Raw genomic sequence first — 15,666 nt, 5'->3', positions numbered from 1 at the left:
AAAATCCTACGGAAAATCCTGAATGCTCCTTACTACATTTCTAACCTTACAATACACACCGACCTTCACATCCCTTTCGTCACTGACCTAATAAAGTCTCGCTACCGTAAATTTCACAGCCTCCTAGCTCTCCATCCTAATCCTCTTGTCCAACAACTCTCCTCTCTAAACCTTCCAGACAATCCTCCTCGTCGACTGAAGCGAAAATGGCCTAGAGATCTGTTGTGATTAAATCATTGTGAAGGAGTTTCGCCAGTGGGTGATTGCTCCAACCATGACTTTTCAAGAGAACTGAACCAATAAGATCAGATTTACTTGGTGCAACAATTGTTGCAGTTGTAAATATAAAAATAAAGTGGAAAAAAAAAAAAAAAAAAAAAAGCATTTTATTATATAAGCTTTTTAAAATAAGAAAGAACATGTAGTTCGCTGAACTGGGAACTATCGGGTTAAGGAAGATATTTATTAACGATAGGAATATTTCTTTTTTATTTTTTAGAAGTTAAATAAAAAAGCAAAAATAGTTTGCCTTCTACTTTAAAGTTCACAACAAAAATTATTTAGTATAAGGTACCATCAATACTTCTGGTTCTACAAAGACTAAATTAAATGATTGTTTCTCAATTTGAGGACATATCATAAAATTTTTAAGGAGAAAATTCAACACTTGTTCATTGTTATGTGAATCATCATTCAAATGTTTAAGTTGTTCTTGAGTGAGAGAGAAAGTCAGATTGTTATATTTGGGATTTTCACTGAATATAGTTCCATCCAAGTGTTTCCATCTTACCATGTGACTAATTATGTTGCAACTACTTTTTCTGTCTAATTCAGCTTGGAATAAAAAGAACAGAAGATTGTTTTTAATTTTGAGAACTGGTGAAGCGGCTGTTTCTTGTTTAACTGACAACTCCTTAGCAGTAAAAACCATTTCTTGCAGAATTAGATGACCAGATATACTCACCTAGAAGAAAGTTTGCATTAGATGATCGCACTATAAAGGTTTATACTATTTCAATTAATTTTATTCTACAATCAGTCTGATTATCTAATTCTATTTCACATTATAGTTATTCTAAATTACAGAATTATAGTAAATGGGCTTACGTTAAAGTAATAGAAAAATGTAAGATACGTATTCAAAAACGTGAACACTTCTTTAAAGAGTTTAAGCAAATAAAATTCTATTTCGTACTTACTTAATTTTTTAAAGAAAGAGAAAGACATTTCCTTTATCACTGTGAAAATAATTCACAATCATATCTCCGTAGATGTTTGGTTTTTAGGCAAACCGCAACGCTAAGGTATTCGGTCTGGGACTTGGGTTTTCCTTTTACGTACTCAGGGAATCTCAAAATACATATTTCCGGTAAAAATTCAAAATTTAATAACTGCCTTAAACGAATATAAATATTTGGCCATAATGGGTAAGGTTTTTTACCCTCTATGACCAAAACTATCTGTAAGCCAATGCTTCGTTGGCTGCCATACTACACACAAAGCCTAGTTGGTTAGCTTTCCAACCCAGACAGGGCTGCTTATTCTTTTGTCCTCAATTAAAACTGTCCGTTAGGGTTGTGTATGAATGGGTACTACAGTATACATTAATACTCATTAGTACATCCAGGAGTCTCACACTGCACTGCCTTGCATTAACTTAATAAAACTTCCAAGCCAAAGTAGAGCTGCCAGGAAATGTAAGAAAATTAGTACTCTGGAATTGATTATCTTTCTTTTACAATCTTTACAGCACAAACGTATTTCAACGAGCTTTTTATAAAAGACTGGCAAGTTTTGCTAAGTTTACCGAGATATACCTCAGAGTACATCCTGACTACTAACCTTTCGCCTGTCTTAGAACCGTCCGAGAACCCCACAAAGTCATAATCTTACAGTAAGTACTTAATTATCAATCAAAGTCAATTATTAATAATCATTACATTGTTTAAAGAGAAAAGTCTAAATTATTTTGAAAACGTATTACCGGAACTTTTTTTAAAGAAATAGATTATGCCTGAAAACAATTTAAATTTTAAATGACAAAGGAATGCATTTACTTTTCAAACAAATCCCTTCCGAAAAAAATCAAGTTGTGCTATTGATATAAAGTATACACTTGGAATATACCTTTCTAGAATCAGACCACATCAAAGCATCTCCAGACCTCTGCCAGCTCTTAAGATTGCTCAACTCACCATTGTTGAAGTAGTAGTTTTCAGTTTGGATCCTGCTAATATTCAATTTTTCATTTATATTTGGCTGTGAAGAACCTGCAATTTAAACAAGTCAATTCTAAAAATGTTGATAGCGAAAAGATAATTATTAATTTGTTTTGTATTTATACTTAAAAGATTTTTAATAGAATTAAATCATTAATGAAGATCTGCTTCGCAGGGTAATTATCCATTCGCTTTTATTTATTCATATATGTTTATCTTATTATATTTTAAATATCCTAACTCACCTCATTGTTGATTCTGTTTAGAGTTTGATCTAGTAAATCATTCACTATAAGAGAGTTGCCTTTTTCAACCGGGATACAAACGCTACTACTAGCGATGAAGATCCCAATCAATGCAGAATATACAACTTTCATACTTCAACACTTGAACATACGACGGCTCGCAATGTAAGCTGACAATACTTATAATAAAATTTCTTGGCACTTTTTTAATACCCTTGTTTAATCTCTATAGATAAGTTATCAGATAATTTTAACAGTTTTTATATCTATATTTTGTAATGCTATTTCTTTAGAATAAACAAATATTATTTGTTAATTAATTTTTTTTTTTCATTTTCAACATCATCAAAAAATTAATTAAAACATATATTTTTTTTTTAATTGGGAAATATGAAAAATTAAAATTATCATTCTCTTTGCACTTCATATTTACATAATAGTCAACAGATTGCTTGATTTAATATAGAGTGACAATTATATTAAGGGGTACATGGATAAACAAATAGTTTCCCTAAACTTGAACTCTGCCTCTACTTTTTCATTATTTTAAATTTTAAATTATCAATACTTGCCTTATTTCTACGACTTAAAATTTCTTAAGATCTCTGCAAAAATCTGATATTATAACTACCACATAGACTAATGTTCAAACTAGATTACAGAATTTAACATCACATTTATGGCTTGGTTTAGGGTAACTTAACACCTTCAAGAATGTGTTTTAAACAGCAAATATTTGAATTAATTTTGCGTTAGTTGAAATTATTTTTAATATAAAACTCAGCAGCTTCTCTGCCCATTCGTACTTGTTATTTACTGACAACTGAACTACATATCTCAATATTTATAAAATAATCATTTATGTACAATCTGTATTTGTATTTGATCTTTCATTAATCTTTTACTAATACAACATTTCTTAATAGTTATTCTTTTGTTTGATTAAATATTGATCAATATCAACCGTGATAATAATTCAATAAACTCTAAATCAATGTTTAAAAGTGATAGTTATAATAAAGTCGTAACAGAGACCAGAGCTTACAAGTTTTGAAATGAAAAACTAGGTATTTTTACTTATTACTTAACTAAGATTAGGTGAGGATCCTGTTTCCAAAGCACAGCTAAATAGGCTTATGTATCTACTAACTTCCATCTTTCTAACCGTAACTTTGAAAATAAATTTTGATAAATAAACTTAATTTTTAAAAATAAACAAGCTGTAAAAGTTTTTATTTCATATGGAGAGAACTGCGTCTGAAATAAGTTTGAGACGATATCAAAATTAATTAATATTTATGTTTGTGTAGTTTTAAGGTTCCACACCACCGAAGTCCTAATAAATAATTGTATTGGCTTTCTGTCTGTCAGCGATGAGTAGCAATAGAAACTTCAAAGCAATTGGAAGTGTAGTCACACTTCAACAAGTAAGCATCATTATGAATACATAAGTAAAATGAATAATTTACTATTCATAAATATATAAGAGAGTGCATATATTAATAGTTAATTGTGCATCCTTTTTAGAACTGTATAGTAGGAATATGAAGCTTTAACAACCTAAAACAAAAACATAGTAATTTTAGAGCATTGTTCATCGCTTCTGGTGACTGATTCATTAATATAAAAGGAAGAAAGAATTGCCATTTTCAGTTATAATTTTTTAATTATTTTTTGCCAGGCTTTCGACCTAGGGCTTGGACATCTTCAGGGCTTATGCTATTAAAAATAATGATATTATAACACTTTTGTACTTAATTACATCTAAGGTTAGTGTGTCTTCTGTCTGTTTATGTTATCCCTAATTGCCACCATCCATTTCTCTACCGAGGACTTCTCTAGAGAACCTGGTAAGTTGTTTCATCATCTAAAAGTGCTATAGAATCAGTGGTCTAAATTGACCCCAGTGGATGGAGCAAAAAAAAAAAGTCACCGTAAGTAATAATTTATCGATACTTTTTATAAGAATGAAAACTGCCCAGAACATCATGTTCGGAAACTCTTTCAATGCACTTGAAATATTTTCTGCAATGGAAGAGTTCATTCATTTGGGATGTAGAATTTAGTGATATGTCAACTAGTGGTGGGTGAAAAGTTGAGTGGGGGGCGTTTTTAACATACTCACTTCTATCTTAAACTTATGCTCCACTTACAATTGTTCATTAAATAGTTTCGAATCTCAGCAACAATGACTACTGGTTCAAATTTATTAAATTAGTACAACAACTCTGGTTTGCATTTCTTTCTCTTATTGCAGCTATTACTACTGGCAAAAGGACGAGCTATCACTGCTTCCTTCCAGACATCTCTCTATACACAAACCCTTCGCGCATTCAACGCTAATTCAGTTAGATCCTTTTATATTTGATACAATTAAATATTAAATCGACAACCACGCTGTATGTAAATTACCTCTAAAAATGTGCTTAGCTGGATATTTATTAAGAATAATGCGGTCAACTTGAAAGGTCTCATAGCTCGGCAATTTATGATGATGTAATCTTTATAAGAAGTATTTTTTAAATTTTCGTACCAAGGGCTGAAATACAGGCCTTCTCTAATACTGTCACACTGTTAAAATAATTTAATTAATGTACATAAAAAAAAAAAATCTATAATTTCATGAGATATATGATTTGCATAAGCATCAACTGTGAAGAAAGGAATAAAAGAAATGAAAGAATTCTTTAAAAAACAATATTAACTAACAGAATTTTGAAGTTCACTGCTTAACCAACAGTAAAGAAGTAATTCGGCAAATATTATTACTGTGTAAGTAGACTTCCTGAAGAAAATAATTATTTGACTAATTCCTTCCTTGTAGTCTTCATTTATCTGATTTTGGAACAATTTTTAATGTTAATTATCACTTCAAAAAAGTAATTATTGTTTATTTACTGGCCTAGGAAAAATTGGATCATTAGGAGGAGGCTAGTTATTCGGCAATTCATGAAACAATATCCCACTTGTTTTGTTTAGTAGATAAAAATGTCTGTAGGAAAAAAACGTTTCATAATTCAGGCCTGTTTCCATTTTGTAAATATATCTATATATATAATTTTTTCTGTTGGGTATACTTAGAGCATTAATTAAAAAAAAACAATTTATATTAACTGTACCAACATTTTCCATGTATTGCTTAATTTAAAAGGAATGTATACTTATACTTAAATGGTGTTTATAAAAATAAATTAGGTAAAGTTCCATACCATAGTCAATTCGAATATTGCGAAACAGATTGTTAGAAGACTTATCAATAATTGTACAGCAAGTAAAGGAGACAAAGCATCTTTAGCCTCTTGACAAATTCTTTTGTAAACAAACAGATAAAAAAAAAATACAATTTACTATTAGACGCTAAACTTATCTGTTTTAAGAATCGCATAATAATCTTATTCAGTAGGATTACTGACGAAATAAGAACAAAATAAAGAAATTTAATTTTTTTTCACACTAATTTACCTGAGTAATCTCTGATGATCGATCACAAATTCGTTCATACGTATTGCCTTTCTCCTACCATTATTGTGAAGAGATTCATTTAATATTTGAAACTGCACGCAAAGCAACACTAATGTGGTGAAAAAGAATAGATTTAACGATGTGAAATGCATTAGAGCGCCCATTGTCATGATTGTTTCGATCAAATAAACTATTTGCACCATCGGAAAATAATCAATTCTGAAGGGATATATAGGAGGTAAAGCCTGTGAGACATAGTTTTTATTCAATACAGATGATATATATTTCTTTATAATAGAAACTAAAGAATATTCAATGATCGTCTAAGAATTTGAAGTTTTTTCTATTTCTAAGATTACAGCTTTACAACTTTACCGACTAGAAGCCACAGATTTTTCTAAAATGGTACCAATGATTTTATTTGTTTATTAAGGTGAATCACTTGAAAGATTTTCTTAGAGAAATGGTTTTCGGGAGATTCTCCGGGAAAATTGCATTAAGCGTCCTACAAAGATTCTAAAAAATGAATCATTTTTATATAAAATATTAAGGAATATTTAAATTGATAAAAGAATGTGTAGTTTGAAGTAAGTAAATCGGATAGTCGATAGAGTGATTTTAAAAAATAGAATTCCGAGCTTTTTTTTCTGTTTAGAAAAAAATCTCCATCGACAAACTGGTTTCTAAACAAGAGTTTCAGATTTTTAAATTATGAATTATTTATGAAATTATATTTCGTTAAATTTCCAAGTTTTAACAAAATCTGATGTAGTTAGTAATAACAGGTGCTTCTTCAATTCATTTACGCCAGATAATAGTATAGAGTACTGAGTATTTTTTTTTTAATAAAAAATTAATTAGAATATTATCGTATAATTTTCCTAGCATGAAAAAACCTCAATTAAAATATTATTAATAATTTTTTTAAGAAAAGTAAAATACATAGTGAAGACAACAAATAATTTATGCAAACCTTCATCATTTTGTCAACGTTCCTTGTGAGGAACAAACCTTCTGGTGAAAGAACAACTGGTGCGAGGATCCATGAAAGAAAACACATAAACGAGGCACAATTGTAAGTATTTTGGATCCTTTTAATGAATTTGGCTTTTCTACTAAGAATTTCTAGAGCTCGCACACCGCAACAGTTCACACAATGAAATGTTTCAAACTGTAGCAGAATCCTAAACAAAAAAAAATTAAATTATAAATTTTTTGATTGTTTAATATTATTACTGGCCATTTAACAGTAATAATGCATTATGACAAAGTGAATCATTTTGAGAACTATAATTTAGACGATAGATAGGTGCGTTTAATTTTTAAATTGGATACCAATTTGAGTTCCAGCGTTTTTTTTTTATCCTGTTTTTGCTTCTCTTAGAGAAGTATTGAGATCGTATCAAACCTTTGAAACTTAGTTTTCACTAATAGTATATTTAGCAACCCTTTGATAAGGAAAAAATGTAATTAGCACGTGGTAAGTTTGAAAAAAAATTGAACGAAAGTGGGATATTTGAGAATTGATTACATTTTGAATTATTTAGAAAAATGGCATCACCGTTTTCTCACTTTTTTTTTGTAATAAAGTATCAACTGTTCAGTTATTAAGCTAGAAGTCTACAGTTTTATCAGAATTATCTCGTGGAAAAAATTATTATGGAAGTCTACAAGGTTAAAAAAAAGTACTAACTAATTAATCAAAAAACTAACCTTCTGATTCGTTTAATATTTTGTACAAAAAAGAGACTTTTAAGCGTAATCTGTAGCTGATCAAGACCTAGGCCAAGTGAAGTAAACTTATCCGTTGCAGATGTGTCAACAGCTGCTGAGTACAGATGAGAGGTAAACATTGCCGGCAAGATTATGATTAAAAAGGCCCCAACCCACAATTGTTTAATCAACGGTGGATTATCTGACTTTAGAAAGGCTGCCAATCCGGTGATTCCAAGTGAGCTGAAATATGTTGATTTTGCTAGATCGATTCCGTTCATTGGATTTTTATTTATTATTAAATTTGAATTTTGTTGAAAGTTTGTAACAGTTCAGAAAATGATTCCAAGAAATTTTAACAAAAATTCTATAAACCAATTCAAGCTTCACTTGTAATGAATTTTGAGAGAGAAATAATAAATATTATTAATTTTATAAAAACCAGCGACAGTAAGAGAACTGAAGGTAAAGGCTTCGCGTTAAACTAAAGACTAGTATCACTACAATGTCATAAACTTTAGTTCCTTGTATTCAGCATTTGTAATTTTCTTTAAATATTTAACTATCACTGCCGCCTTTACGTATTTACCTGTTATATTACGCTTACACATGTAATTTCAAAGTTAAACTTGTGCTATGCTCCAAAAATTAGCGTTTATCATTAAAAATAGAACAAGAAATCATAAGATATTGTTCTCAAGGAAAGTTTTCGGAATGTAGTTCCTAATCTTTATTTCTAACTACTATACTATTAAACTAGATAATGGTACATTACAAAAGTTTGGAATAGAATGGCTAAAGAAAGAAGTTTTCTCGTATCCCTTTGAATTATTAATAATGATTGGTTACTACCAACTTTCTCTTCTAATTTCAGTAAAACCCAAGTTGCAAGTTTAGTTATTGCGTTTTGATAATCTTGCAAGTACATACTGATAATATCATTGAAAAATATAATTGGTAAATATTTTTTTGAGTTTGAAAAATCAAGTGATTGATCACATTAATGGTTGAATGAAGAGCTGACTTGACACCCATCTGGAATAACTTAGGGGTTTGAAGTTTGAAGAAACCCTTAAAAGGGTTGCTAGATTTTTTTGTAAAAAATGTTTGACAGAATATTGAAAACAATTTTGTTTCTTTGAATTGAAAGTTTTATATTTCAAAAAGTGGCAATATCACTTACAAATACATATACATATATATATATCGTATAATGTAAAGTGGAAAATTATGACAAAAATCTCTTTTACCAAAGAAACAAACAAACAAACACAAAATCTACATTTTCAATTAATACTTATACTGAGTATTATTTCTGTTCATTTTTATATAATAGTTAAAACCTTTGGTGATGTACAATTTTCTTTTACTTAAAAACTAAAAATTTATTCCAAGAATTCAACTTAAAAAATTATAACAAACTAAGTAGTAATTAAATTAGATAAACGTAAATCATTCACACAATATTGTTATTAGTCATTCACACAATGACGTTCACGTTGTGTCTATGAAATCTATTCTTTTTTATTTTTGTTTGTGCCTGAGACTCAAGTATATTTTTTTTAAGTAAATTATTGCATATAATGAGGAATTTAATTTACATACGGACTTAGTTAACTTTCACAGTTCTCGTATTTCATTTTTATAATGTTTTTTAGTGTTAATATAAGGTTAATACAAGTTTAACTTTATATTTTAAAATACAAAAATAGGAAAAAAAGAACATTTTTCGCATTTAAATTAACAAGTCACAATATATAAAATCGCCATTTTTTTTAAAATTTTTTAAAACTTGGTCCATTTGAAAAGGATGAAATATATGTTAACTAAACTGATTGGACAAGAGGGAGCTAAATGTTTTGCCTCAAAACTTCGATGACTTTTCTTTATTGTAGAACTATCACAAATTACTCTTGCTTGAGCAAATCGCAGTATTTCTTCTTCTCTTTTTTTTATCGCCATGATGTCATGGAAAGCTGCAATTCATTTCCATCTGGAAATGCATTTCTTGATTATAATCTAACACATTAAAATGTTTCTATAAAAAAATTCCGTTAAAACACAAAACTCACAAGTCTTAATTTAAAGGCTTTATTTTTAAATTTTTAGCAGTTTTTGTTAATTAGAAAGGAGTTCTTTATCATTAGTGATCGGGAACGCTCAATAACAAACAAATAATTTTATATGAAGAACAAACATTTTTCGAGGAGCCGCAGGGCTATATAGGTATCATGAAGATAACCACCAAATAATAATCTTAGTAGGTCCTTTATCAATAATAGTGTATCAGTAACAGTAATAGCTAATGACCATACTAGTCGATGTGCCCGAAAATAGTAGTAAGGCAACAAAAGAACACTTGTATGTAATAAATTCGAGCTTGAAAACTTTAAGAAACCTTATCCCTAGAAGACGCTCTACCGTGTTTGTAGAGAAATAATAAACACATAAAATTTGTTTTAAGAAAATTTAAAAAATTACTAAGGTTAAATATGATAAGATACAACTTTTTTTACCTAGAAATTAGGAGCGAAGATTTTTAATAAAATTACTCAAGTCATATTCTTCTTCGTAATCTTTATGTTCCCACAATTCTGGCAGGGTGTCCAGAAAAGACTTCATAGTGCTGCTACTTCCTACTTTTTTTGGCGACGAATTATTAGGATCTTTCGTATTCGTATCCAAAGAAAACAGATCTAATAACTGCAAAGATCGTGTGATTTTATAGTTAAAAAATAAAAATATCTATTAGAAATAAATTCAAGATTATAACCCATACTGCCCACTATTATCTTTTAATTTTTCAACGGCAGAATATTTTACCTTATCGGTGCCCATAGTTTCTAGGCGAGCATTTTCAGCACTTATCACCGTATTAGCAGTCATCAATTTAAATTTTTGTAATCTGAAATTAATTTCTTCTTTAATAACAATTAAAGACGAACCTGACCATACAATTTAAAATACGATCATGAAAACTGCAAGAAACTTAAATAAACCAACACTGACCCCATGATTTTCTCTTCCAAAGTAGCTCTAGTTATAAGTCGATAAACGTTAACTACTTTCTTTTGGCCTATTCTGTGCGCACGATCCATCGCTTGTAAATCTTTCATTGGTGACCAATCATGTTCAACAAATATTACCTGAACACCAATGTAAACATATATTATTTACATTTATTTATAATTTATTAGAGAGAAAATTTCTATAAATTTGGCATGAAAATGAAGAAAAGGAAATTTAAAAAAAAAATCTGACTGGTAGCTGCTAGCTTACTCGCTCCTCGCAATGCGATAGAAATTTAGGGGGAAAACCCACAATAAAACTTACCGTATCTGCTCCAGTAAGATTAAGCCCTAGACCTCCTACTTGTGTTGTTAATATTAAAACATCTATAGAAGGATCTTTGTTAAACCTCGTAACCACAGAATGCCTAAGGCTAGCCGCTACAGATCCGTCCAATCGAAGATAACTTACTGTCGGCATATGCACCCTAGAGAAAATTTTGCACAATTAATGATTTACGATCATTAACAACGGAAATAAATACGTTACATATCATACACATCATATCGTAAAATAAAAATTATTCTACTAACTTAAAAAAGTCATTCTCCAATATGTCTAACATGGCTTTAAGCTGGCAGAAAATAAGCGCTCTGTGCTGGTTTATTACTAGATCATTGCTCTGTTCAGTCGACGCTCCAATTCCACAATCTATCAGTAATTGTCTGAAACAAATCATTTTTTAAAACAATGTAATTTATTAATTTATACTATAAAATTAAATATAAGTAATAATTACTTCAGTGCTGGGAATTTCGCTGCATGTTGAATATCCGACAGATCTGAATTTTGGGAATGTAATTGTTGAATAACTCTTTCATATTGAGGATGTTTTGGAGTAAGAGCAAGCTTAGGATGATTACAAACACTTTGCAAATATCTGAGCGCCTACACAAAATACATTCAGTCAATTTTAGCCTTATTTTTACTTACATTACAAATAAAAGGATCGTAACGAAGTAATAAAATTTTACTTGGAATATATGACTGTTATTCCCTGACTCAGATAGTCTTTGATGAGACTGAGTTTTTGAAAAGTCTTCGTATAATTGTTTTTGAAGAGGACTCAGATCGCAATAGTAATCCTGCAAAACAAAGTTCGCTTTAAAATATTAGCTATATGCAAAAAAATTAAAGAAGGAAACAAGAAAAGGTAACCTGTGTTATTTTCGGAGGTAAATCTTTAAGCACATCTTCCTTCATTCTACGAAGAACGAAGGGTAACACTTGCCTGTGCAAAGCTTCCATTGCTAGGACTCCTAAATACATAAAGACATTTTTTTATATAAAGATAACTAAACCTAAAGGATATTCAGAAGCTGCCTTTAAACAGCTCACAATATCTATTCACAAAACAACATTTTACCAGCTTCTTGTTCCTTGGTCGAACTCTTTGGATCTCGGCTCGCCAGAATAGGTTTACTGTAACGAGCAGTGAACTGTTTTTCACTGCCTAAGAAGCCGGGCATGAGAAAGTCAAAAAGAGACCACAATTCCAGTACGTTATTCTGTATTGGCGTGCCTGACAATATCAGACGATGGTTTGCTCGTATCTGTTTTATTGCTTGTGTCGACTAAAAAATTAAATATTGCACACTCATTAGTGATTCGACAATAACATTTTTCTAGAAATTAATAATAATTGTTACTCACCTTAGTTTTTCCATTTTTTATAACATGCCCTTCGTCTAGAATACAGTAATTCCAGTGCACCGAAGAAAAAAATTCTATATCCTTACGCACTATATCATAAGATGCTACAATAAGATTATGTTTTTTCACTTGTTTCTTCATTAATCTGAAAAAATTTTTAACAGTCAGAAAAGAATTAAATATCCGGAAGTAAAAACTAAATAACTCGCTTACCTTTCTCTCTCGGCTGGCGGACCGGCATACTGTAATGGATTTAAATATTTTTTTGATAGAAATTTTTCAACTTCAAACACCCAATGTCCAGTAAGTGTTGGAGGGCAGATTACTAAGGAAGGAAGTGGAGCACAGTCTTCTTGTTTAGTTTCCTTTATAATTAAACTCAAATAATAAATTTCTTGTTTATGCAAAATAATACTAATAATTATTATAGAATATTGTTCATCGTTTTTGGTAACTGAATCACTGATCCAAAAGTTAATTTTTTTTTTTTGGACTTAATAAAAAATCCATGATACCTTATATTTTTGTTGTCTGTAGTAATGATCTCCGGCAAGAATACAAATTGATTGCAAAGTTTTTCCTAATCCCATATCATCGCACAGCATTCCGTGTAATTTGTATTTATTAAGAAACGCCAACCAGTTTACTCCTGACTGGAAATATTTACAAAACAATCACCTTTGTTCGATACAATTGTTTAAAATTAAATTTAAAAGTTGAAAAAAAGATAATTTTCTGACTTTTTTTTGTTTTTTCTTATACATTACATTCAACAGGAATAGACAAACGCAGGTCCGCCACGAGATTAAGAATTCATTTAAGTTTTTTATTAAAAACAAAGAGAAAAAAACCATGATGGACGACATCTCTATAAAATTTATAATACTACTTTCATAACATCGCAAGTAAATAAAGCAGGAACGTTTCATTAGACATTACCCAATACTGTCAAAAATACATTTGATAATACTTGTAGAAAAGGTAACTTTCAAAATAGGTTATTTACCTGCTGGTAGGATCGAAGCTCTGCATTAATAGGCACTGGAACTTTGTAGTCGCCAATTGATGCTGGATTGAAAAGCTGTTCGAGAAACTCTTTCTGCGTTGCTTTAAGCATTGTTAGTTGAGGTCCTAATTGTGGTGAATTAGGGATTCCACCGTCCAATGGCATCAACTGAATTAAATCAGCAAAAGTGTGAGTAGCCAATATTCTAATGTCAGCCTTCTGATCACTCATGCGGCCTAATTAAATACGAGGACTTATCAGAGACAAAGTACATTCGAATTAATTACAATTTTGTGGAGTATTCATAAAAAAAAAAATTGAAATTTAACCTTAAAAACATAAAACAAATAAAAAGATCGCATACCCATTAGTGGTACGACAAGGAAGAAAATGTACGGTACAATGTTGAGTTTCATCTTCTCCAAGATGACGGCAACAGTTTCTACAGCACCTCTTCTAGAGTGATCATCATTTGATATAGACAGCATTGGTATCACTTGTTCTATAACCGTGGTCATGACTGTATGCGAATCTACTGTAGCTAGTACAGCAAGGCAGCGAGAGGCCATGTGGCGGATAGCCTGATAAGGATGACTTAGTAGTACTATCAGATGTGGCAGTGTTGACAACAGCTGATGAAATAAACAATCAGTAATGTTAGATCAAAGTTACTTATATTAATTTTTGGATTTAATTTATCAAATTTAATTTTTCCCAAAATGTAAAAATAACAAACCCAAAAATTATTTCTAAAAACTATTCTTTGGACTTAGGAAACCTTAAAATAGAAATTCCGGTATAAATTGTTACAGAAAATTTGAAATGATCGCAAAACTTTTCTTCAATTAGTGATTTCTATCTACATAGGTAGTAGTAAATAGGTGAAACTTGGTAAATTACTTGTGGTAACAAAGTTTTGTCGACACTTGGAGTAGTTATTTCTAATACTTGGAGGACACCAACAAGCTCTTCTGCTGCCTTTACATTCCATATCTGTTCCTTAGGACCTGACAAAATTGAAAAACAACCTAGTTAAATAATAAAGTTTTAATTTATATATTATTTATTTTTCTTTTGACAATTACCTGAAATTTTTACCACCTCTGTAAGTGTACCGACAATATTTTGCCAAAGATTGGGCAGTCGAGTAGGCAATGTTGGTCCAAATCTGGTGGTTATTGCTTCTAAAGCAAAAGTGGCACCTCTTCTTAATATTTTGTTATGCCTCTGAGCCTGGATGCGACAGTAATCAATAAGGATTGAATCAATAATCAATGATGCTGTTAATGCCAAAAAATATTAAGTCTTACTTGGTCTTGTACTCCTATAAGCTCTTCTAATTGTACTTCAGAAATTGGTGGTCTTCCAGGGCCTCTACCACCGGTAGAATTACTTCTTTTCAATATAGCTCTTTCGGCAGTCTACAAATTATTTGTTACGTAATATTTGAAAGAAGATTTCAAGTGTATAAACAAAATATTTATTTATTTATTTATTAGAGATTACAATTTTAACTTCATCATTAGCTATATTATAAGGGATTTTTTTTTTTTAATTTTTGCGCCAGTTCTTTCGGTGGGTATTTAGGCCATTTCCTGCCCCGTAGCCACTGAAGGTATCTGGAGTCATTTATAAGAACTGTCGTTATCCATTTCTAGGGACAATATTGGGCAACCAAGGATGTTGCTTGTAATGTGCTCACCCAATTCACAAACAAACTTTACCACCAATTTGAATGAGGTGCCTAACTAAATAACAATGCGAGAGTGTAAGACTGTCACCTTGATTCTCAAATTCATCCTTATAGATGCCAGTAGAATTTGGGGAGCAGATATGTCCCTATAAGGTTTCGGTCATCCCCATTACTTTTGTTGTTGCAGCCCGATTGAGGAATATAATCAAAAAGAATGGCAGTTATTACTTGAAAAAACAAGACCCAACGTTGCTAAACTAATCTTCGTACACCTATGAAAGTAAAGTTGTTTTGGAAGCAAGTACCCCTGTGGCAATAGAGATAGTAAGTAGTACTTTTGTTTAACTGGGATTCTGTTAGATTTCTCTGCAAGTTTTGGACCTTATCAAGTGACTTGTATCTCGCTTCAGAAAACGTACATTAAAATAATATTAAGGGATTTTCCAAACAAAGACTTACCTTTTGTTGCTTTGTAAGAGTAATTATTTCGGCATAAATATCTACATCTCGAAGACTAGCTTTTACTTGAATATCACAGGTTTGTGGGAACTAAAAAAAAGTAGATAATACGTAACATGAATCTTAAATATTACTAAAAACAATCAA

At 30.5% G+C, this 15,666-nt stretch overlaps 3 protein-coding genes and 1 long non-coding RNA gene across 11 annotated transcripts in view; 2 read left to right on the top strand and 2 right to left on the bottom strand.

Moving 5' to 3' along the window:
• LOC141449982 (uncharacterized) overlaps nucleotides 1–2,780 on the top strand; it is a 25,318-nt gene extending 22,538 nt beyond the window's left edge. Inside the window, exons 30-32 of the transcript XR_012455811.1 lie at nucleotides 835–1,002; nucleotides 1,751–1,894; nucleotides 2,486–2,780. The gene's annotated coding sequence lies outside the window, so the exon portion shown is untranslated. The remainder of the gene's footprint in view (nucleotides 1–834; nucleotides 1,003–1,750; nucleotides 1,895–2,485) is intronic.
• LOC141449983 (odorant receptor 10-like) lies at nucleotides 785–8,235 on the bottom strand. 4 transcript variants are annotated; one of them, XR_012455814.1, is made up of 8 exons: nucleotides 7,640–8,227; nucleotides 6,900–7,110; nucleotides 5,927–6,171; nucleotides 5,674–5,773; nucleotides 5,174–5,299; nucleotides 4,877–5,035; nucleotides 2,128–2,270; nucleotides 785–964 (listed from the first exon to the last, which is right to left on the bottom strand). XR_012455814.1 is itself a non-coding variant. In XM_074119965.1 (7 exons), exons 1-7 carry the CDS (start codon nucleotides 7,918–7,920, stop codon nucleotides 4,728–4,730), a joined length of 1,182 nt encoding a protein of 393 aa, XP_073976066.1. In that variant the 5' UTR covers nucleotides 7,921–8,234; the 3' UTR covers nucleotides 3,837–4,727. The 4 variants fall into 4 exon arrangements, 2 of the variants coding, with proteins under 2 accessions (XP_073976066.1, XP_073976067.1); XR_012455813.1 differs by lacking the exons at nucleotides 785–964; nucleotides 2,128–2,270 and adding exons at nucleotides 3,837–4,024; nucleotides 4,618–4,787 and having other exon boundaries at nucleotides 7,640–8,235; XM_074119965.1 differs by lacking the exons at nucleotides 785–964; nucleotides 2,128–2,270 and adding an exon at nucleotides 3,837–4,787 and having other exon boundaries at nucleotides 7,640–8,234.
• The window catches only part of LOC141449987 (uncharacterized), a 13,111-nt gene continuing 3,624 nt past the window's right edge, over nucleotides 6,180–15,666 (top strand). For 3 of the 5 annotated variants that reach the window (XR_012455817.1, XR_012455816.1, XR_012455815.1), the window contains exons 1-3: nucleotides 6,862–7,001; nucleotides 7,740–7,877; nucleotides 15,248–15,384. This is a non-coding gene — a long non-coding RNA (uncharacterized lncRNA). Of the gene's footprint in view, nucleotides 6,332–6,855; nucleotides 7,002–7,739; nucleotides 7,878–15,247; nucleotides 15,385–15,666 lie in introns of those variants that run through there. The other 2 variants (XR_012455818.1, XR_012455820.1) reach the window with 2 other exon arrangements.
• The window catches only part of Hel89B (histone acetyltransferase 1), a 19,448-nt gene continuing 12,680 nt past the window's right edge, over nucleotides 8,899–15,666 (bottom strand). Inside the window, exons 19-37 of the mRNA XM_074119960.1 lie at nucleotides 15,520–15,609; nucleotides 14,678–14,788; nucleotides 14,453–14,600; nucleotides 14,268–14,374; nucleotides 13,732–13,999; nucleotides 13,368–13,603; nucleotides 12,877–13,014; nucleotides 12,575–12,726; nucleotides 12,362–12,506; nucleotides 12,075–12,282; nucleotides 11,867–11,967; nucleotides 11,683–11,793; nucleotides 11,448–11,596; nucleotides 11,242–11,373; nucleotides 10,973–11,135; nucleotides 10,649–10,785; nucleotides 10,463–10,544; nucleotides 10,156–10,342; nucleotides 8,899–9,632 (exon numbers count right to left, since the gene is read on the bottom strand). Of these exons, the coding sequence (XP_073976061.1) occupies nucleotides 10,163–10,342; nucleotides 10,463–10,544; nucleotides 10,649–10,785; nucleotides 10,973–11,135; nucleotides 11,242–11,373; nucleotides 11,448–11,596; nucleotides 11,683–11,793; nucleotides 11,867–11,967; nucleotides 12,075–12,282; nucleotides 12,362–12,506; nucleotides 12,575–12,726; nucleotides 12,877–13,014; nucleotides 13,368–13,603; nucleotides 13,732–13,999; nucleotides 14,268–14,374; nucleotides 14,453–14,600; nucleotides 14,678–14,788; nucleotides 15,520–15,609 (2,658 nt within the window). The 3' untranslated portion in view covers nucleotides 8,899–9,632; nucleotides 10,156–10,162. The remainder of the gene's footprint in view (nucleotides 9,633–10,155; nucleotides 10,343–10,462; nucleotides 10,545–10,648; nucleotides 10,786–10,972; nucleotides 11,136–11,241; nucleotides 11,374–11,447; nucleotides 11,597–11,682; nucleotides 11,794–11,866; nucleotides 11,968–12,074; nucleotides 12,283–12,361; nucleotides 12,507–12,574; nucleotides 12,727–12,876; nucleotides 13,015–13,367; nucleotides 13,604–13,731; nucleotides 14,000–14,267; nucleotides 14,375–14,452; nucleotides 14,601–14,677; nucleotides 14,789–15,519; nucleotides 15,610–15,666) is intronic.

The sequence above is a fragment of the Rhodnius prolixus genome, unplaced genomic scaffold (assembly GCF_049639745.1).
Source record: "Rhodnius prolixus isolate KJV_2025 unplaced genomic scaffold, Rpr scaffold_2, whole genome shotgun sequence".
Taxonomy (NCBI): domain Eukaryota; kingdom Metazoa; phylum Arthropoda; class Insecta; order Hemiptera; family Reduviidae; genus Rhodnius; species Rhodnius prolixus.
The sequence above is the reverse complement of the archived record's forward strand: the minus strand, read 5'-3'. Positions and strand labels throughout refer to the sequence as shown.

What these genes read in the sequence shown, in the direction of transcription:
- LOC141449983 (XM_074119965.1), bottom strand. Translation starts at nt 7,920, where the DNA reads ATGAACGGAATCGATCTAGCAAAATCAACATATTTCAGCTCACTTGGA. An exon ending in GATCATCAGAGATTACTCAG is followed by an intron (nt 5,774 to 5,926) that starts GTAAATTAGTGT and finishes TGTTTACAAAAG; the next exon opens with AATTTGTCAAGAGGCTAAAG. An exon ending in CAATATTCGAATTGACTATG is followed by an intron (nt 5,300 to 5,673) that starts GTATGGAACTTT and finishes TTCCAAAATCAG; the next exon opens with ATAAATGAAGACTACAAGGA.